Genomic DNA, 22027 nt, shown 5'->3' on the forward strand with positions numbered 1-22027 from the left:
GGGTTTTAGTCCCTTTCTCAAAAAACCCTCATGATACCCCATGTATGCATTTGAATTTTAAAGCACCATGGCCATGGGAGTTGCGAAACTCGGTCCTTAAAATTCAATTACAACCAATATATATTCTCAGTAGCTTTAACTGAAGCCAAGTGACCTCAGTCCTATTAGATTCATCTTGCATTGTTTTGGATCTAGATCCTCTCCTGAGCACTGATCACCCAGGTCTTGCTCATAGCTACCTAGGCGGTCGACACATGCCCAAGTGATGATCCAATGACTCTCGACACGACACCTCTGTTCTTGACGGTAGAAGTACAGCCATTGAATCATCGCTTGACCACATGCGACCGCCCAGGTCGATCAGCGTTCAGGAGAGGATCCGGATCCCCTGGTTTTGCGTGCTCTAACCTCAAAACATCAATCACAGGAGGTCATAGGGCCTAAATCCATGAACTGTCAGACAGGCATTTCACATTCAAACCACTGCCTAAAGGACATGACTTCCCAATAAACAGTTTAATCTTCCTGGCAAGAAGCCTCCAGCGGAACAATGATATTCATATTCCCATACTGGGCATCATCTGCTGATCAACGGTGCATCAAATTGAGCTGGTAGTGTTTGCTTGCTGAAAAATATGAATAAAATTTCTAAAATGAAACCAACCAGCTCTGGCTGTTGCCACTTTTTACAAGAAGCAATATATGATTAGCCAATATAGGAAAGGGCCTTGGATATCTTGGATACCTCAAGGCAATCTTATAGGAAATGTATGTATATAGTCTCCTGCATCACACACGGATTCTGTATTATCATAATATTACTGTAAACACGTTTAATTGTACTCAGGAGCTCAATACAATTACAAAACTGGTATCACTGAAAGATGTGATGGGAATAAATTGCAGAACGATTGTCATATGGAGCGTATAAATGACAATCAATTTTCAAGTGCTTTACACGAAATATTTATGACAGCGAACCTCCAAGAACAGCTTTATCTTGTATCAGCTTGGGCCGAGTAACTCTGTACAGACTTGGCAGAAACCACCTTTTGAATGTGCTATCATGCTCATAAATGCAAAGGTTGCTGCTGCATGTCATCCACTTGCACAGGCCACAAAATCCTTCATGGGTTCTTCAAGCATGAAGCTAAACTCTATTGCTCTTTCCCATTTGTATGTACATGTATACTAGAATTAATAGTAGACATTACTGTCCTTATGATTCGGAGCATCTTTGCAGAGCATCGACCGAACCTCCATTATTGATCTAGGAGGCTCCAGGTCTTTCTCTTGAAGAACATTCCCAAGCAACTGTTGCATCTGTGATGCAAAGGTGTCATCCAATACCTGCACATTCTGAAGCATATCAAAAACACAGGGAGAAAAATGCAGCAGATCAGACAACTTGAGGCAACTGACCCCACATGATTACTATAACCAATTTTGGTGAATTTTGACCAATTTTATGCTGTGGATCTGGCCATGCTCATCTTCTATGTAGTATTAAAAACCGAAGGACTGCCCAGTCAGATCAGTTTTGACTGGAGCAGATTGTGTTTAGTTGGCTGTCTGGTCCATTTCTTAGAACTATTGATCTAATGATGACAAATTTTCACTTATGCATCATCTTGAGAAGAGCCCATCAGAAGGTTTGCCATTGTACTCGCATTCCTCCATGTGTAAAGACTTGCATTTGGTTTTACCTAATTTTCAACTCAGAATTAATATATAATTAAAAATACACTACTTACGGCCACAGCAACACGTGAACCCTTATACCAGGTCCTGTTCTCCTTCCTGTTCTCCAAAAAACTCAGAATATCCTGCAAGCAAACAGAAAAGTACTTAAAAGATGTTCAGAAGCATAAAAAAAGGAACAGCATCGTGAAAAAGCTTCAGGTTTACCTGTCCCATACGGTCCCAATAGCCTCGACAAATTGCTACAAACACATGAGTCTCAAAGAGAGTATGTAGGTGATCTATTGTCTTCGTCAGCTGGTCCTTCAGTGGTTGCATTCTACTCCTAACATCTGATTCAACCACGGTCTCCTTCGAGTCTTGGATGACTTTTTTAAGTTTGGTTGCACTTTGAACTCTTGTCTGAAGATACAACGAAACAAATCACCATAATTAGAAAAGAAGAGATGTTTAACACAACCTTGGGTGGAAAAAAAATGACGTGGCAATACCCCAGAAAGCTCAAAGCATGCATATGTGCAGGATGGTAGAACCCACATGCTAAATAATCTGACCAATGATCTGACCAATGATTAGAATTAATTCAAGGTAAAAAATTGTATACATCTCTATCAATCTTCCAAATGTGGCAATATGTCAACTTTAAAAAATTGGATAATATAAGTATGGTTAAATAACTTTGATGATTTTAATGTTTCACCTTGTACATCTAATAAATACGATAATATTTTCTCTTATGTTCTCGGTTGGCCGTGGCCCTCCGCAAGGCCCGTGCCCCATGGCCATGCCTGCCTTTTTCTGCCAGAGCTCCAATTCATATCTTGGCGGCTTGGAAGTTGAAGTGATGAGATACAATGGTAGGGTTTGGTGGAACCCTACCTGAAATTTCCTTGTTTGCCACTCCTCCTACTTTTGGCTTCTTGGTTCTTGTTCAGCCCATGTGGGCTTTGTGTTGTAATGGATATGTCATGTCTTCTACTCCTCAAGCCCACTGGCCTTGGATGTTGTCTTTTCTGGACTTTGGTTTCCCTTATACTGTTTGTAATCTCCCTTAGGGGATATATTCTCCCTCCCCCTTCTTTTAATGCATTTATTAATTCACCCAAAAAAACATATTTTCTCTTAGGAACTAGGTACAACCATCAACTTCACAGACTGAGGTGTCACCATGGTGAGATGTATGGCATGGAGCTGGCTATGAAAATTAAAGAGGCTTATAAAAGCAGAGTTATTCATGTCTTGACATATAGGTTGGCATATAGTCGGGCAATGGCATGTGGCGTCCAACATGGCAAAACTATGAAAATGAGTTAGAAACCTTATCTAACATGGTCTTCCCAAATAAGTATCATGGTTCCAACCTAGAGAGTTGATTTCACAATCAATAAACCAAAAAACAGTGTCGAATAAGTATGTTGCTCTAGAGAGGGGCACCTACATTCTCTGCGAGTTTCTCCACAACTGCTTGCAAATAATTTCTGAACTTGGCTCTCAGCATCACAGTCACTTCACTGAGGCGCTCTCCAGATACAGCATTTCCACCATCAGGGATGCAAGAGCCCCATGATTTCAATTGTGTCTCTATCCTAGGACGCAACAGATCGAGCATCCTTTTCATAGAATTCAAAAGAATTCCCAGCTGCAAAGCAATACCAGTTTTTAAGGCCAGAAATTGCATATATTACGAGGAACCTCCAGAATTCAAGACAGAACAACTAACCTCGTCAGGCACAGTGTAAATGCATACAGAACGCTTAGCCAGTTTCTGGACATACTTGAGGCCAAATTTCTTAGGCGTCAGACTGTCTTTCAATGGTGCTAAAACATCAGCATACTGCTTATCCAAAGTCTCCACCACTGACTTCTCAACATCCGCAATAGCCTTTAAACAAAAATAAATGACAAACGGATCAAACAAGTTCCTACAATATCAGGTCTAATTTAAGTAATAAAATAAGGATTCAAGTCCTATAACGTATTTAATATATAATTGAATAGGTCAACATACAAGTAAAGAGATAATCACTCTCTCTCCCTCTTTTTCTTTTTTCTTTTTTTTTTCTGGCCCAGAGGGCGAGGGGATTTATAAAGAAAGAGTAAATGAAACAGAAATTAACCAGATTGGATGATCAAATCCATGAAACTAATGCCCTTAAGATTTTTAAATAAAGTACTTCAGACTAACCATTAAGGAGAAGGTGAGAGAGAAATAACTAGACTTACATTTTCCAAAACAAAGGTATATTCTGGCCATCGGAATATTATGACCTCATATTCATTCATGGTGTCCCTTAGTCGATCATACATATCATCAACAAATGGAGTTGTAGAGTGTTGAGTTTTTACACCTGACCATTTTATCTGCAAGAAAATTGTTGAAGATAATAGAGCTAATAAAAATATGAGCATGGGAACAAAACTATATAAAATGGAAACATTACAGCAATATCTTCACAAGAAAACTGTCACAGAACAGTTGTAAAATGCTTCCATGCAAATTAATACAACCCAGAGAGAGTTCCAAACATCACTTATATTCTTGTGCTCCTCTTCCAAAGAGTAAGGGAACAAAACTGACGACATACAAAAACTAAAAACAAATAGGTAAGCTTAGCGCCTGATGAACTGGCTCAGAATCATGCACTGATTTTTGCCAATTACAAATAAGAAGCACAAGGCAGTAAGAATATGCCAGATCCAAGGGAAGTGAACTCATTAAGCAGAAAAATACCAATGCCATAACAGTGCCTCCACTTCGGTTAGAAGTCAAAATACAAATTTGTATAACCAAAAAAAACAGACAATGTTACCTTATCTAATTTGCATGACTCAAGCAAAGAAAGACGCTTATCTTGAATCCAGATGATAATATACAAGTGGAACAACTCTTTTGCATCAACTCCTCCTTTGACAGAACTGCAAAAGATAATTGTAAGACAAGACATCATAAAAAGTAATAACTAATAAAGATTGTACACAGATTTTGGATTGACTAAAGTCAAGAATTAGTTACTTAATGTTCCAGCTCGCAAGATCCCTTTGAAAATCCGCAGTTGCAATTACAAGATCTGCCACAGGAGGTGATGGGCCAGTCGGAGGGCATGCAACGAGGAATGCACGCAATCTACTGCAAAGCTCCACACTATATATGGATGACGAAATATTTGGAAGGTCTATAAAACTGCACGAAAAGGGAAAAAAAATCTTAAATATTATGAACTATTTGCTAAATGATAAAGGGTGCACATTGTTGTCACCAAGGCAGTGGAGTGAGAAGTTGTAACCATTTGTGATTCCCCTTTTATTCCCAAATTTTTTTAAAATCAAGGATAAAAATAAAATTTCCAAAATAATTTGAAGCTGGCTTATCCTTACGTCATTTTCAAGAGGTGTCATTGTCCACCATGTGAAATGACAAAATTAACTCTCATTGAAAAAAGAAGTGTGTCATATTAAAAGGGTGGAAAAGCAAGGTTACAGCTTCTTCACCAACCTTGGTTACAACAAGATTTTTCCATAAATAAATATAGGGAAAAAGATCCACAGGACACTTTCTTCTTTAACACCCCCTTCGCATAAACATGGACCCCAAAACACTCTCTCCTCAAAAATCCCCCTAAGGTACGGTTCGTAACCCCATGCTCTCCATTCGCTTGAATTAGTACTCAGGTGTCAGAGGAAACACTTGCGCATAAATATATCTATGAAGAAACTAGATTATCAAACAAAATATCTATCTAAGGTGAAAATGAAGAGATTGCAGAGAACAGTTGTACCCATGACCACATAACCATTAACTCTACTCATTAATAGACCATCTATTTTTTATCCCTTTTTTCCTATTGTTCATTACTCATTAGCATCTCTGAGGATAAAAAAAAATTCTTACAAATTGGTTGAAAAAATAGCAAAACATTTTCTTAATGAACTGTCCCTATGTTGGGTAATTGAATAACATGTCAAGGAACGACCAAAGTTTACCCTTTAATGTAGGAACAGTAAGTTTCAGGGATCCTCTGAAAAGAATTAACATATATATATTTTGGGGGGGGGGGGTGTGTTGGGAGAAAGGCCTGATCTTTAGCATCTTCTTGGAAGACCAAACTCCAATGAGTCAAGTTCTGTTAGTTCCTTTATGGATGAGATTAAATTTCAGTCTTGGAGACCTAATGGTTTCATCCTTTGATTGACAAAGAAATGAGAAATGCAACTACAGCATTGTTCTGTATAATCAATTCTTCAATATAACTGGCGAGTAGTTGAAAGTAAAAGCATGCCAACCAGTGCAGTATACCACAGTCCAAGTCAAACATGGGTACCACAAAAAGTGATGTGCCAGGTTCACATGGTCAGAATTCAACGTTTACATTTTAACCAAAAAGCCAAACTTATATATGAGAAGCAGTTCTCTAGTAACTGCATATGTTATACACTAAATAAATCTGCAGCACCTCTACCCTCCTAAGTCCTTACAATAGTGAAATTCAACATCTTTAATTGGCTTCCAGCCCTAACGATATCACAAAGAATGGCTGTAGTTCTAGAAAATAAAATACAAGCACACCCCTTCATGGCAGTTGGTGATATCCCCCCAACTCAAAACAAAATCCCAAAAAATTCAAATAAACGAACTATCACAAAGCTGTCATATCATTCCAGACGTTTGATTCTAGATGTAAAGGTCAAGGAATATGTTCTTACCTTGGAAGCACATGTTGATCATGGATCTCAATATCAGTGAAAATTTCATTTCTTATATTCAAGCAAAGAGTCTTCATCTTCTGGTAAGCAGTTGTAAGAGTCAGAGCATCCAACATTGTGCCTTCACTATTGTTTGTAATGTACTCATCAGTTTCTGCCAGGTGCCTTCTTGATCTCTTTTTTGCAGCAGCCTGACCAGTAACAGGAACTTTAGAAACATAATAGAAACATATGCAGATTTATGTCAAATGGACAAGGAGACATCAGTCTCCGAAACTATCAAATTTCTTGACCTGGAAGTAGCCACATAGTTTCAACTGTGCCTCCGGAGACAGTATATCATGAAGAAGAGTGTAAAGCTTTACAGCAGGTGCCAGTGCAGGAGCTGCTGATCCAGTTGCCGGCTTGAAAATCTCCATCATCCCAGATGGTGATAATTCATCCAGGGATTTATAGTTCTCAAAAACCAGAGCAAGTATCTGCTCAATCTGGTCTTCAATTTCCCCCAATATGCGGTTCTGCTCCAGCAAACACCACCATTTGTACAAGTATTAAAGAAATTTAACAAGATGCTAAACCCACTATATTTTAAAATGAAAAATGGAAAAAATGTCATAATCCAGTATTGAAAAACTTATGCATCAGAGAAGATTTCAGGGCAGACATCGAGCAGCAGCACACAAAGAAGGCATCAATCGAATTTAAAAACACACAAAGCATAATACCACGTAATTCCCCAGAATTGATGCCAACCCCTTTTGGAAGTTAAACCTATAAATTAACTAGAGCTCCATAATCTTATATAACTTTTTGTAAAAGAGTTTACGCAAAAAGTTATACCTCTTGATGGCTCAACGTGCTCCTACCCTTCATTACTACAGGTAATAGCAAATCATGCACCAAGAAGAGGCAGTCAGCTGTCGGTGTAGCAACATCCATGATGTAAGAGAGATACCTATCAAACAATGGAAATTAAAACACCATTAACCGCCAAAAATTTTGCAATGAGAAGATTAAAAATTAACCACAAGCCTATACCTTAACTTGGTGTATGCCTCTGAAACACCATAGTAGGATGCAAATTCGATAAGTAACCATTTCCATGGACCATGTAGCAACAAATTTCTTTGCTGGAAATGTTGAACCTTCATTGCAACTTCTAAAACAAGATCATAAGCCACAGTTTCTGCAACAGAACCACACTAGGAACACAAACAGAAGGGTCAATATCATGAAGCTATTTCTGATCAACAACAGTTAGGAAGCACTACCATCAATAATTAGTGAAAGATGTATATCAAAACATATGTTATTTGTTGAAAACTTGGAAGCCAATATTTAAACTAAATAACATTTACCAGGAGTGACCATGAATCATAAACAACAACTCAGCCTTTTCCCAACTAAATCGGATTGCCTACATGGATCCGTTCCGGGGGGGGGGGATATATATATAAGTAAAAAGAATGGAACACAGCAACAACTCAGTAAATTTCCATATAAATGGGGTCGATTTACATGGATCATTGCCCTCCAAACAACTCTATTCGATGCCATATTAGGGTGAAGACCTAAACTGTGCATGCCTTTACTCAATACCTCTCATATGGTCATTTTAGGCATGTCCCTAGTTCTCTTCTAGATCCTTCCATTTGAATCCGACCACACCTCCTTAATAGTGCATCCCAATGTCTCCATTGAACATGGCCATGCCACCTCAAACAACTTTCTCTAAGCTCGTATTGAATTGGAGCAACTTTAAAATCAGCTCTAATATGGTCATTCTTACTTTAACCATCCTATTTTTGCAGCGCATTATCTCAACATCCTCTCTGCAGACTCTGTTACACTTAGCTTATCTATATTACGCTTCTTAACTGCACAACATTCTGCCCCATATATCATAGCCGGTCTTACAAGTGTCCCATATAATTTTTCCTTAATCTTTACAAGAATACGTCGGCCACACAACACTCCAAACACACCTCTCCACTTCATCCATCCCACATTAATTCTTTGAGAAACATCATCCTCTATATCACATTTTTTATTTATGGTTGACCAAATACCTAAAATAAATCACTTTGCGGTATCTCTCTCTCCCCTCAATTTTTACCATTTTGTTATCCATCTTGGTGTAAATAAAGTTACGCAACATATACTCCAACTTCGTTCTATTTATCTTAAAACCTCTTGATTCATTACAACCCCCCCCCAAAAAAAACCTCTTGATTCTAAGGTTTATTTCCATAATTCCAACTGCCCGTTGATCCCTACTACTGTCCCATCCGCTAAAACAATATCGTTAGCAAAAAGCATACAACACAAAACCTCATATTGAATGTTCCTAGTTAAATCAACCATGCTTAAGCGTAAATAATTAAGGGCTTAAAGCTGATAACCCAAATGTAATTGGGAATCCACTACCTTGACTTCCCCCGGTTCTCACACCAATCGCCACACCCCATAAATGTTTTTAATTATATCCACATATTTACTCAACACCCTTCTCTTCGCTAGTACATGCTAGATTAACTCTCTTCTAGGGACTATGACATAGGTTCTTTCTGGGTCAATAAAGACCATATTGATATCCTTCTTACAAACTATAAATCTTTCCATGAGCCTCCTAAGTTGGTAAATAGCTCTTGTAGTGGATCTACTTGCATAAAACCAAACTGGTTCTCTAAGATAGCAATTTCTATTCTCAGGTGGGGTTCAATAACCTTCTCCAATGATTTCATATATGACTCATTAGTTTATGCCTCTACATTATGCAACTCTGAATATCACATTTATTTTTTAAGATTGGAATTATTGTGCTTCTCCATTCATCCGGCATTTTCCTTCTACTCATAATCTTGTTAAACAGTTTGGTTAACCAAGAAAAACCCCACATATGCTAAACTCTTCCACACTTCTACTGGGACCTCATTTGGGCCTCATGTCTTGCCAACATTCATTTTTCTTAAGGCTTCTTGGCCATGAATTATATTGCTAACAATATTTAGAAGATAAGAACACCCATTTTCCAAAGTAGAACGGATGCAATCCTAGGATTTGAAACCCTTAAGTTTGGACTGCTATGGGCCCACAACTGATAAATAACTCAATTTAAGTGTATAGTGCAATCCCGTAAATAAACGGAACTTTTGGACCCCTTTTGGGTAAGATAACTGCAAAAGGAACTAAATGATAATCAATCTAGAAGTGCTGGAGGGGAGACCTTTTCTGGAATTATAAATAAGGGCCATGAAATAAAATGAACTAATAGACACAGGGCTTTTAAATAATTCCAAAAAGAAGCTGTCCTTAAACATAAAACTTCCTGATACAACCAACAACAGGCCCAATATTTGTTCATTGAAATTGGAACTACTTTGAAAAATCAGTAGGGGCGGTAGATTAGAAACCATACCATTTTGACCACCCCAGAATTTACCACCAGAATCATCCAAGGGTGGGGATGTTTATCCAAATTCTTGAAACAAACGGAGATTCCAAGGAAATCGAACCAACTATGTGGGGCTGTTAGTGTCACCCAGAAACAGAGTCGGGTTGATCAGCTTAATAAATTCAACTGATAGAAGGAACAGGAAGGAAAGAAGAAGAACAAAGAAGTATAGAAGTAGGTAACAGAAGGAGTTAGGGAATCTGACCTGATACGGAAGAATAACCAGAAGAAATAGAAGAGGAAGAAAGCCAAATTGAGACTAGCGACCAGTAATATCAGAACTTCTATTCAATGAAATCTGTCTTTCGATGGACTAAATGCATATATTTAAATAGAAATGCATATATTTAAATAGACTCAAACTATTCCTCATTGTTCCCTAATTTTTAGGTAGAGTTTGAATCAAAATCAATTCAATGACTCTATCCCACAACTGTAACAGAAAATAATAAATATTAATTTACAAGAATATCCCCAAATAAAGGAAAAAAACTCCTAAATGACCCTATTGGACGTAATTGCATAAAAAACAAAGCACATATAACTAAAAATTTCAGAGAAGAGAAGATATTCATATTAATTCCCACCATGCTTCAATTTCAGGTTTAATGACTCAGCCAAAATTTCAGTTTCTAACTCTAAAGCAAACTCTTGAAACCATAGTTGTCATGGTGCCAAGGTGAACCAAGGCTGTCAGGGGGGGAATTTAAGCTGACACCAGCAAGGCACGTGCCTGGATACCTTGAAAACTATCCTTGAAACTAAGGAAAGTCATGTAATGCAATATATTGGTCATCTGATATGTATAGAAAAAGCTATATATTCCTACACATTGGTAACAATGTTCCAGGAATCAAAACCTTCCAGCAAAGGATCCCTTTTTACTCTTAAGGAAAACAGAAGCTTTGATGAAAACCTACAGGAAAATAGAGGCAGCAATGCCTTTGAAAATAGGAAGGCTTAGGCCCATACCTTCAGATGGCTATTTTCATCTGGACTTGTTGAATAGTTTATGTAAAGTTGTATCCTACCAACAAGTTCATGCTCTGGCTCATGATAAATAGACCACCAGCGAAGCTTATCTCCCTGCATTGAATTAATTTATAAGCCTCCAACCTGAAGCACACAATCTGCCTTCTGATCCTAAGCGCAAGGAAGGAGATTTACAAATTCTTACCGGGTCTTCAGTAATGGTAGCCACCTGAGCAAGGACACGGCCACAATACTTTCCTTTGGAATCATGTACTTCGATAATTAGATCATCTCCTATACTATCTGGAAAGCTGTATTCACATAGCAACAAACAATGTTGACACATCTAGAGCAGAGAATAAAATAACAGAGTTAAAGTTGGTAAAATAATACATACAACACATGTGTTTCACCAGATCCAGGTTGCATTCGAACAGCTTCTTCTTCAGTTGAACTTTTCAATCTCAACGAACAAGAATATGTTTCTGATAATTTGACAAAATTAGCAAGAAGTTGATCGAATTTCAAAGGAAAAATGCCAAACAAGGTAAAAGTCAGAAAGTATAAACCACAGAGAATAGTTTCCTATTAGCATCATGCCATAGAATAGTTTCCTATTAGCATCATGCCAGCCATTCAATAGGAACATTTGCCGCATAGCCAGATGAATAATGGGGTCAAGCTCATGGATGGGGCAAAGCTGTTGAAACCAAATATATCAGATTCTCCTCCCTCCGTCCCTCCCCACCCACCCACCCAGAAAACACACACTTAGCCATGGCCAAATGAATTGAATAAGCATAAAAACTCAAACTCATCAGACTTTGATTGTTCAACAGATAGGTAGCATCAAAATTTATATCACCAGCTGGCATACATTGGTTGGATTGGGTAATACTAACCTTCCTAGCAAGTAAACAGTATTAAACTCTAAGGAGTCTCATCCCTATTCCCTACTTATAAAAGTCAAATCCTTATAAGTATATAGAAACCAAATACCTTTCTAGCAAGTAAACAGTATTAAACTCTAAGGAGTCTCATCCCTATTCCCTACTTATAAAAGTCAAATCCTTATAAGTATTTAGAAACCAAATACCTTGAACAACGTCATATGATGATGAACTGCTGCGCAAAGTTGACACACCAATTTTTAGAAGTCCAGAGACTTGTTTTATATATTGAGTACTAGCTTGAACATATGCCAAACTATGACGTGAAAAAGAACCATTGGCAGGCACACGAGGAACCACACGAACATTTCTAAGTGCTTCCCATCCAGAAGAAAGTGTTGATCTCAAATTGGAAAGCCGATACCGAATCGATTCCATTTTTATCGATGGGATCCTTGAAGATGAAAAACTGCAGCCAGAAGGTGGGTCCAAAGCCATTTTTACTTTGCGTACTGCACAGTGAGCAAATCTTAGTTTGATTGTAAAGGGTCTCCAAACCACTCCTCGTTATAGAACAATGACATAGTGAGAACATAAAATGGGTTAATATTAGTACCTTGCACCTTCATTTTTCCAATTGTTTTTTTAGGTTTTGGTGCAGCTACCTCACTCACAAGCTCTGAAGTTCGCTTTGCCAACAGTTCTTCCTCTGACTGTAACAGAATTGGTTGCAAACTATATAGAATAAAAGAAATGCAGGAGTCAGGAGTACGAATGATAGACCATCCCAAACTAGAGTCAACACTAAACACTAAGAATCAACATGAGAACACAGAAATATTGAACAACAGTCTGCACTCCAGAACAACACAACTCACCCAAATGCACTACGCAGCAGTGCACATTCATTTTCCAAAAAGATAGGAGCTTCCATGCAACCCCTGGCCCATGAATGAAGACAAAGCCGAACGCATGCATCATATGAAATCACAGTGTACCACTGCCCTAGCCCACTGAACCCAAGTGAAGAAAAAAATAAGAACAGTTGATCAAGAAGACAAATGGAAGAATTAAAACCAACATAAGAAACATCGTCTGGGCCTGGATTATCATCAACAGCAGAAAACAGAAATCAAGAACTAAGCCTGAAGTCTCAGACTTGCTTAAATATACCTTGCATGAAACGTAGGAAGACGAGCTGGTAATGGAACTGAAGGTGCAGCAGCATCCACCACCACATTAGTCCTGTGAAGCAGATAGAACGAATGAGTTGGACTAAATTCACAACACAACAGCAAGTGTAGATGCTTCCATAGTTGTCAAGGTGACGACTTGGTGTCGAGGCAGTTTGCCTAGGCCTAGGTGACAGTTGCCTTATTGCACTACATGTCGCCTTGTTAAGTAAATGTTTTTTTATACTTGTTATTTCATTTACTTAAGATATTATTCATAAATAAGCAAATACCCCCTATTTGAATCCAATTAAAGTAGTTTAAAAATCAAATTCCAAAATGATAAAAAGTCAACCCCTAATCCAAGAACAAAAACTGGATTTTGGTTACAGAGGCGATTTTCAACTTTTAAATGCTGAGTTTTTTCTCAATTATGAAATTTTATAAATCCTATCAAGTTAAAACATTGCTAAAAACCAAAAGTCCGGTAAAATAATTTTTTGTTTTGATATTCATAAAATTATTTTCATTCAGGCGATTTTAATAGTATTCGCGCACTTTAAAATAAGTTTGACCGGAGCATAACTTTATCATTAAAACTCAGATTTAAGTAATCTTACACTTGTTGGAAACCTGGTTTTATATTTTACCTAATACAAAAAGTCCCATACAAAAATAACATCATTTAACTAGTCAAACCTATTATAGAACAAGAGCATTTCTCTAAATGACAATTTTTTATGACTTAATGTGACTTAGTGTTGATTTTTTATGATTTGATGTAGCTAAATGTTGATTTTTAGTGACTTGATGTGGCTTATGTTGATTTTTTATGATACAAGGTATATGTAGTCTGTTAAATAATGATAGAAAATAGGGAAAATAAAAAATAACACTTGCTCGCCTTAAGGCGGACGCCTTCACGCCTAAGCGCTTAGACAACCCTCCAGGGCCTTGGCGCCGTGGCAACTATGGATGCTTACGGGTACTTTGCATTGCAAATGCCTAAAACATTGTGAACACACAAGGAAAAGCAAATGTACAGACCTTATGAACTGGTCATGGCCTCCATTTCCAACATTATTCAAAGCAGCATCCCCAGTGGGCATTCTTTTCGACAGGTTTGGCTCCTTGCCAATTGAGAAACCATTTGACTCTGGCTTGCATGGTGTATAGTGTGCCTTACTAACTGTAGTTTTCTCAGATTCTTGGTTTAATTCATGACCAGAGGCAGAAATTGGAGGTGCACTGGCAACATCATCATCAGAAAGCTTTTTATTCCATACTCCTCTGACATGAAAATCCTGCAAAAATAGTATTTAGCTAAGAATTAGAAAATTTCCAGACACCTCTATTTTTAGAATAAGGAAGCGGCTTGTGGTCCACTGTCACGATACCCACATAATTGGTCTGGACACCCAAAATATGCCATGTATCAGTTTGGAGGATCAGGTCCCAATTCAAAGATTACTTGGGCCATAATCAGCATGATCCGATATTCTTAACCCTCTATATCTCATGCACTGACTATTTTTTTTTCCCCTTTGATTATCATTAACACATCTCCAAATTAGGCTAATTCTGGAATAAAAAATCTGAGGTGGGGCTGATAAAATGCTATCCCAATACTATTTGCACGGGCAATGTGGCCCAGATATTGTGCCAAGGGCATCCATAAGTACTGTGAGAAAGGACCCTGATTTTGCCTATGGATAAGTAAAATTACACAGAAATAAGGAAGAATCAACAATATAGTTTTAAAGATATGATATTCACAACAGTAAAGACACTGATACATAATTAAACATGATAGGTAGGAAATATTTAAGCATAAAGCAATTGATAGGAGATTATGTTTCCAAATGCAGTAAATTTATAACAGGTATCCTATGCTATCTCGCAACTAAGTATCAGGCTCAACCCTCAGCTTATCCTGACCCAACAGAACCTACTGGTCTGATTCAAGCAATCTGCCTAAGCTATTAACAAAGTTTATAAGAAAACCTAAACTTTTCTCTTTCTTTGGAGACTAGAACGTAGAAATGGCAACAATATAATTTCTTGAGGACAAGGCATCCATTGCAAATGTAAGAAGTCTTTACTTAGTATATCAAAAATGAACTAGAGGTCCTAAAAGCATAATAACTCAACCATCATATTGTGCAAATTTCTAATCATTACCATTAAAATGTAAGCCACTGGCAACCATATGGATTCTACCAATAAAGGTTAACTTTCTTTGGGGCTATGACATAGAAATGGCAAGAATTAAATATTGGTTAAGGACCAAAGTTTAATTTATTAGGAACCCAAACAAGCAACAGGATGAGCGAACAGACAGATTCTTTACAAACAGTGACACAGTATATTTGTGCCCGTGCACAGACATTAACATCTGAAGCAAAAAAGAAAGTACCAAATTAGTAAAACAGACCCTTTCAGAAGCAGCTTCCCCATTCGGTCGTGAAGGGAGAGTAGAAGAATAACTCTCTGAAGCATAAGCTCCTTGATGTGGCACAGGCCCGTTGTTGCTTCCGACGTTTGAGGACGCAAATTCAGAGCTTGCAGCAGAATCAGACGATTCTTCCTCCGTATAACCATGATTGGCAACTGGGTACCGACCACCTCCCACTCCTCTGTCCACCGCATGCCCCTGTCTCTGCTGAACCGTATCCCTCGATGAACTGAAATCCGATGAGATGTTATCACTGGCATAATTTGCCTGCTGCCTCTGTAGAGGGGTGGTGTATCTGTGAACACCATTCGGAATCCGGCGATCGTCGTGTTGTGGAGACGAATCCAGTGAGTAACGCCCACCGTAAATTTCTTCTTCTGTATCTGTGGTTTCGTCCATATCAGACCCAGAGCCGCTATCGTCTGCATCACCAGGTATAGCTCTCGACAGAATTACTCCCGATGGTAAATGTCCGCTTCTGAACTTTGACGGGGGAGGCAGACCAAAGCCCCGGCCTCCGTTCCTCATGTTGTTGACAGCAGGATCGAATCGTGACCTCTGATTGGGAATGGTAAATGGAACTTCCCTCTGCTTCGCACCACCACCCTAAATTCAACTTACGCTTAGTAACTACTACTCCGAAAACCAGTAGAACAAACTAGAATTCCCTTCACCGTCCCCCACTCTCCAACCCAAGCAAAAAACGAACACCTCAGGCTTACCTCTCTGATCCATCTTATGGCATTACTATCTAGGCCTTCTGTGAACATGATTTGAGGTGAAATCTTCACCTGCAACAGAGGATAAAAAAATCTCAACAACAAGAAAAATAGCAACAAGCCTATCACTCAAAAACAGAAAAAGAGACAGAATCAGGAAAAAGAAAATCTAAAAAACGAGTTTTTTATAATTAACTCACATACTAGTCGAACTTCACAGATTCAACTATCCAAACCACTGCAAGGAAACTAAAATAACGAGAATGTGATTCTTCTTCCTCAATACTAAAGCTTTTGAGAACCTTGGAAAAAACTAAGCATACAAGACTCATAGAAGAAGGTAAAACCTAATGGCACTCACAGAGAGAGAAAAGCTAGCGATTCAGAAGGAAGTAAGTGGTATTCGGAGACAGCTACAGTTCCTACCAAACCCTTTTCCGATCTTCAGTCTTTGTTCGATCTCCGTCCGATCTATTATCTTTCTTCTCTGCTATGGTCTCTGCAAAATCTTTCGCTTTCTCCGTTTAGTATTTCCCTCTGCATTTAATATTTGAAATCTTTTGATAAATTAAGAAAAGCAAAAATGGATAGAAATAGATAAAATTAATGTTAAGATTATAATAATAATAAATTAAAAGACAAATTAAAGACGAATATTTACACTTTCTCTGCTAACGTTAACGTTGAAAATTAAATATTTAATTTCCATATAAACAAATATTAATAAAATATTTCCGAAAAAAATGCACACGACGGAACGCCGTCGGTATGAGGGGTAACCATTAGGTGACGTGGCAAGCCAGATTAAAGGGTTCATAACGGTCGAAAGTTTTCGTGGGCCGGTATCGTGGAGTGTCAGGGAACAATTGCTTCGTGCCGGCGTGCCCCCGCTTAATAAGACGCAAAAGTCACATGTACATGGCATGGTGGTGGGACCCATTGTCCTCCTTTCTCTCTCTAACATGTGACTAATGGTGGGGCCCATCACTCTCTTTCTATCTCATTCTCTCTTTCTTTTCAAATTTCAATTGCAGCAGCAGTCAAGGAGTATAGTGTGGTTGTCTCCACTGTTTACTTGTTTCATTTTTTATTCAACTGGAGTACCCAAACTGCCTCTGGTTGTCTTCGTGACCAAGGAAAAGCCGAATGGGGAAAGGAATAAGTAATTCTTTGTGACAACCATGGGAGGACGAAATTTTCATACCCCTTTGTTAATTAGAGTGGCACCATGTGGGAGATTCGAATTTCATACGTAGATTTAGAATCCAGAGATTTATGGAACCAATGGATTTGTGTAATGCAGACATTTGATTTGAGCCCCAAATCCACTATCTAGGGTTACCATCTTTATAGATGAAGTTGGGTTAGAAACTTAGAATTAGATCAGATCTACCTCTTGGATTTTCCGTCCTTGAAAAATAAAATCTTTTTTCTATTGCAAGATTCTTTCCAAAAAAAAAATTTCACAGGTTTTCGTAGGGAAGCTTTTCTAAATAGCTAGTACATTTGCAACATGGTAGGTTGAATGATGCCAAAAAAATTTGTTGGTAGGCCAAAGTTCCCTTACATGTTAAATTTCAATGCAAATGGTGAAATGACAAAATGAAACTTCGAATTGTCAATGAAAAAACTTCTTAAAAATAAGTGAAAGGAAAAAAATCAACTCTGGTCGCGCACCCCTACACCTAAATACACCTTTGCCCGAACCCATACATGTTTCCGTAAGTCTTACTATAACGGGTTTATCTGGAAATATATGTAATCATATTTTTCCACCATGATGCGCATATTGTGTCATTGCTCGTTGTCTTGCTTCTATTTGTCTAGATGTGATCCACGCGAGTTCAAGTGCTTGAAGAGCACATCTGCCAAAATTTTTGGTTGATCCATGCATTGATGCCAAACGCAAGTTTCGATATACAAGTGAAATACTTAGCTATTAAAAACACAAGGCAAAATAATAAAACATGTGAGAGTATTTAATTGATCATGTCGTTCAATGTGAGAATGCATAAAGATAGAAAATAGAGAAGAGATATGAAATACCAAGTACAAATAGCAAGGTGGAGAGACCACTTATATCAAAGGTAAGAGAGTATGGATATGCGAAACTTTGCCAAACATCCAAAAGTTGACACATATCATTTTTCATTTTTGTCAATTGGTAAATAAATTTGGATTTTTCTTTTTTAGTATGTTTGACTAAAAATTATCATATGATAAAATTGAAATATCAGAAAAAATCATGTGTAAAATTGATCCATATCATGTTCTACTAAATATATAAAATCATGTTCTCTAAGTTAGAGATTCCACATATTATGACTTGAAATATTTTGATTATAAAAAACATATTTTTACCCTATTCCTCACTCAAAACTTATATTGGTGACCAGTCCTTAAAATGAAAATACATAAAATGGAGGAACATAATTGCTGCGTGTCATTCTCTTATTGAAGCATGGCTGCACACTCAAATTAATAAAGAATGGTGTTAGCATTACCCTTTGATGATGTGGTTGCTTCTTTTAACAGCTTAGACTATTTAATGTCCCACTAGAATATGATTGTGCCGTGGTACAATCCTTTATATATCTCCATTAATGGACATCCTCCATAAGAACTCTAACCAATAAGGACCATGGGAAAGGAATATGTTCAATTTCTTAAGAGATTTTTTCATTTATTTTCATTTATTTTATTTTATTTTATCTATTTATGTTTTAGAAACCAGAGAAGTATTAGTTTGAAAATTTGAAATTTTGAAGCATGTTGCCTCCTTGCTTTGACTCATTATTGTGCTTAAAAGCATTGTTTAAGGAAGCTATAAAAAAAAATGAAAATTGCAATGAAAGAGAGTGTGGGAACCCACACTAGTTCCAGTTGCGAATCATATTTGAAAATTAATTTCATGGCCTACCCATTACCTATTTAAAAATTAAAGGAAAAAGAGCGTTCCCTATTTGTGTAAATTATATTCAATGAAAGGACATGCATGAGCATCAACAATAAGTGATTTATTCTTTATTGTATTTCACAATGGTGGGAAGCATCATTTCATTATCCTATAATTTTAGAGCATAGGATGTGCGATCAAAGAGCGTTCATTTCTTCAAAATTTAAACCTATTATTTGATATTAATCCTGTTTAATAAAACATAAGGGCATAACCTAAAACAATTTTAATAAGATCCTTTGGATTGGAATCCAATCACCATGGATCCTACCAGAGATTCTATTCCAAATGTCCACAAGGATGTGTTAGGGGATTTCCATAGGAGGGATCATCATGTCTTTATTTAATCCCTTAATATATAAAACTAATGTTTTAAGATCAAAGGTTGATCCATCGATCACACTATCTTGTGGCATCGTCATTTTAATTAGGGATATCATTTGGTAGGGCTGGTAGGTTTTGATACGATCTAATCGGTTTTATCAATTTAAGGTCCCACACTACTACCGATCATTAGTTAATCAGACCTCACAAGCCAAGAATGGATAAAATTTTATTTGTTCAATCAGGTAACGGTCCATAATTAGGCTAATTAGGTTGTCAATGGGCTTGTCAAGGTAATCATTCAATAAACAGGCTAATCGAGCTACAAATGGCTAGGTAATTGTGGTGGTCAATTTAGTTTGAGCACCTATAGACTACAATCAAATATCGAGAATGTTCAACCAATAAATAGTACTAAACATTTTGTGTGAGTGGTCCCAAAAAAATAAGAGAAGTCAAATTCAAAATCACACACTTTCTGAGCCGAAGATCCCTTCCCAACTTTATTATCCCTTGGAGTTTGTTACACTTGATTATTTCCCTAGAAACAGATTCGAGGAGAAATTTGTTTAAGATAGTAATTTAGCATTCTCGTATGTAGAGGTGGTGAGATAATTAGGTTTGATGAACTTCCCGTCACCGGATCACCGGATGCCCAAGTCTCAGGCTTTGAACGTCATAAAGAATTTTGTCGAGAGTCGTGTTAGCAATTTTCCATGGAAAAGAAAAAGTATAGGTAGGATTTGCCGGATTGGTCTTCTTTTTCTTTATTTCAAATGGGTACGGAAATGGATCATGGTAACCTAGATTAAACTAAATGTTTTAGTTTTAATTAGTATTAATTACGAGAAAGCTCTTGCGTGTAAAAGGGTTCACTAGGAAGCTAAGGATGGGTCTGATCAATATTAAAAAAAAAAAAATCTAAAGATTTGACCATTAAAAAAGAAAAAAGAGACAGGTCTGATTTCTGGTACGTGTTTGTTCCCAACCTTTATCTTTATTCCAATTAGCGTTATTGGAGTATAGCTGTGTATGGGAAATATATGGGTCACCCTCACACCCCTGACCCCACCGGAATTCACATTTGCTTCAATGTGAAAGAGGGGTTGGAATATAGAAATTCCAATTAATCAACCAAAATCATATTCTCTCTCTCTCTCTCTTTCTATCAAAAGATGTATACAAATCGAATGTTGTTGGGATTTTGAAAGCTCTTGATTGGAAATAGACACCTTTAAACAGATAAAAATATGAATCTGGATTTTCGACTATCAGTTTATATATTTGACTTATTTAATTTGGACTCAGCCTCCTAGTTAATATGATTTATTCTTAATTCATATCTCTCAGTTGTATTATTTTTTTCCCCATTTCTACAACTTGTTGAATCTTCAAGAACCCTCAGGTTCATTAATTATTTAACCTCAAGTTCATCAGCTTTTTATTTTTTTAGGGAGAAAGAACACTGACACTCTGCATCGCATACGTTAGTGATTCCTTATGTATATCTCTCTCATTTCCTATGAAATGATATATTTACGCTTATTGTGAGAAGATAAAGATAACGACCGAGAGGCATTAACGTGCTCTATGCAGCCAGACAAAGACTCAATTCTCACATATTCTACTAAAAATAATAATAATTATAATAAGGTAACATATTCTTAATACACCTACTGAGATCAGAGGTCATTGGATGAGATAAATACCCCCAAACAGATCTTTGTAGCTTTTAGGTGAGGAGTAATCCCTTTATTACCAGACAATCACTTGTTGCAAGCCATATGAATTTGTACTATCAAAAATTAGATTTAGACAACATAATGGGTCAGAGTCCACTCAGTCCAGATCAAAAACCTGACAATGGAAGGTGAAGGATCAGCCAACAGGACAAAATGTGTCTCTCTGTTTAGATCCTTTGAAGGATGAAACTACCTTTTTCTCTTAGTTTTTGGTATTTTTCAATTTTTAATCAAATGGACTGTGTCGCAATATCAACCCCACTCTTCTTGCTGCGGCGCTGCCTATGAAGGAAAACTCTTTGTCACCGCCAGTTGAGGAACTTCTTTATTTTTATTCTTTATAAGTTGACTCGAAAATGTATTCCTTGTAAGTTACAGCTGCACTAATTTGTTTTGTGGTGGGGGCTTTGTCTTCTTAGAAGTGGTGAACTACCGACCGAATCTCTATTGATGATTGAACTATCCCTACCTATTCAAGAACAACCCAAATTTTTAAATTTGTTTTCCTTCACCTATGAACTAAGCTTTCTTCCAACTGTGGAGAAGAAAGAATCCCTTGATCGCGGGTGAAACATCACCACATAGAAATAGTGACGTTTTCATGCCAACAACACCACCATGATAGAACCAATTTATAAACTACAGTAGAAAGGGAAAGGGAAAGAGAAAGGGAAATGATCATTCATAGGTACTACTGTCCACTTGTCATGATGGAACTGATGGAGCCAAGACCAAATCACCTGATTCCCTTTCTTGTCTCAGTGTTGGTGGAATGAGGTCTCACTATCTAAGAGTCAAACCAGAAGGTTTTACAAAGAATGCTCTTTCATCAATCACGTGCTCCAAGCAATAACGAACCTAATGAAATGAATTCCTTCATGCATCTCTCTCATCACATCTTGGTCAAGAAATCACCCCAAATGAACAGAGGAGAAGTGGTC

At 37.4% G+C, this 22027-nt stretch overlaps 1 protein-coding gene across 4 annotated transcripts; it reads right to left on the reverse strand.

Annotated features, from left to right (window-relative positions):
• Nucleotides 1–777: 777 nt before the first annotated feature.
• On the reverse strand, nucleotides 778–16607 carry LOC122076508. 4 transcript variants are annotated; one of them, XM_042641822.1, is made up of 24 exons: nucleotides 16426–16607; nucleotides 16269–16313; nucleotides 16068–16136; nucleotides 15325–15951; nucleotides 13938–14194; nucleotides 12892–12963; nucleotides 12597–12731; nucleotides 12335–12453; nucleotides 11925–12230; nucleotides 11226–11313; nucleotides 11034–11139; nucleotides 10829–10942; nucleotides 7441–7604; nucleotides 7243–7357; nucleotides 6696–6920; nucleotides 6403–6593; nucleotides 4715–4882; nucleotides 4512–4617; nucleotides 3925–4062; nucleotides 3422–3583; nucleotides 3140–3340; nucleotides 1909–2103; nucleotides 1755–1826; nucleotides 778–1350 (listed from the first exon to the last, which is right to left on the reverse strand). In XM_042641822.1, the coding sequence occupies exons 3-24, from the start codon at nucleotides 16113–16115 to the stop codon at nucleotides 1198–1200; spliced, it is 3762 nt and encodes a 1253-aa protein (XP_042497756.1). In that variant the 5' UTR covers nucleotides 16116–16136; nucleotides 16269–16313; nucleotides 16426–16607; the 3' UTR covers nucleotides 778–1197. The 4 variants fall into 4 exon arrangements, with proteins under 4 accessions (XP_042497756.1, XP_042497754.1, XP_042497755.1 ...); XM_042641820.1 differs by having other exon boundaries at nucleotides 16265–16313; XM_042641821.1 differs by lacking the exon at nucleotides 16269–16313.
• Between the last annotated feature and the right edge of the window lie 5420 nt (nucleotides 16608–22027).

The sequence above is a fragment of the Macadamia integrifolia genome, chromosome 4 (assembly GCF_013358625.1).
Source record: "Macadamia integrifolia cultivar HAES 741 chromosome 4, SCU_Mint_v3, whole genome shotgun sequence".
Lineage (NCBI taxonomy): Eukaryota > Viridiplantae > Streptophyta > Magnoliopsida > Proteales > Proteaceae > Macadamia > Macadamia integrifolia.

What these genes read in the sequence shown, in the direction of transcription:
- LOC122076508 (XM_042641821.1), bottom strand. Translation starts at nt 16,115, where the DNA reads ATGTTCACAGAAGGCCTAGATAGTAATGCCATAAGATGGATCAGAGAG. An exon ending in ATACCTTTGTTTTGGAAAAT is followed by an intron (nt 3,584 to 3,924) that starts GTAAGTCTAGTT and finishes TTTTGTTTAAAG; the next exon opens with GCTATTGCGGATGTTGAGAA. An exon ending in ATTGGGACCGTATGGGACAG is followed by an intron (nt 1,827 to 1,908) that starts GTAAACCTGAAG and finishes GTTTGCTTGCAG; the next exon opens with GATATTCTGAGTTTTTTGGA.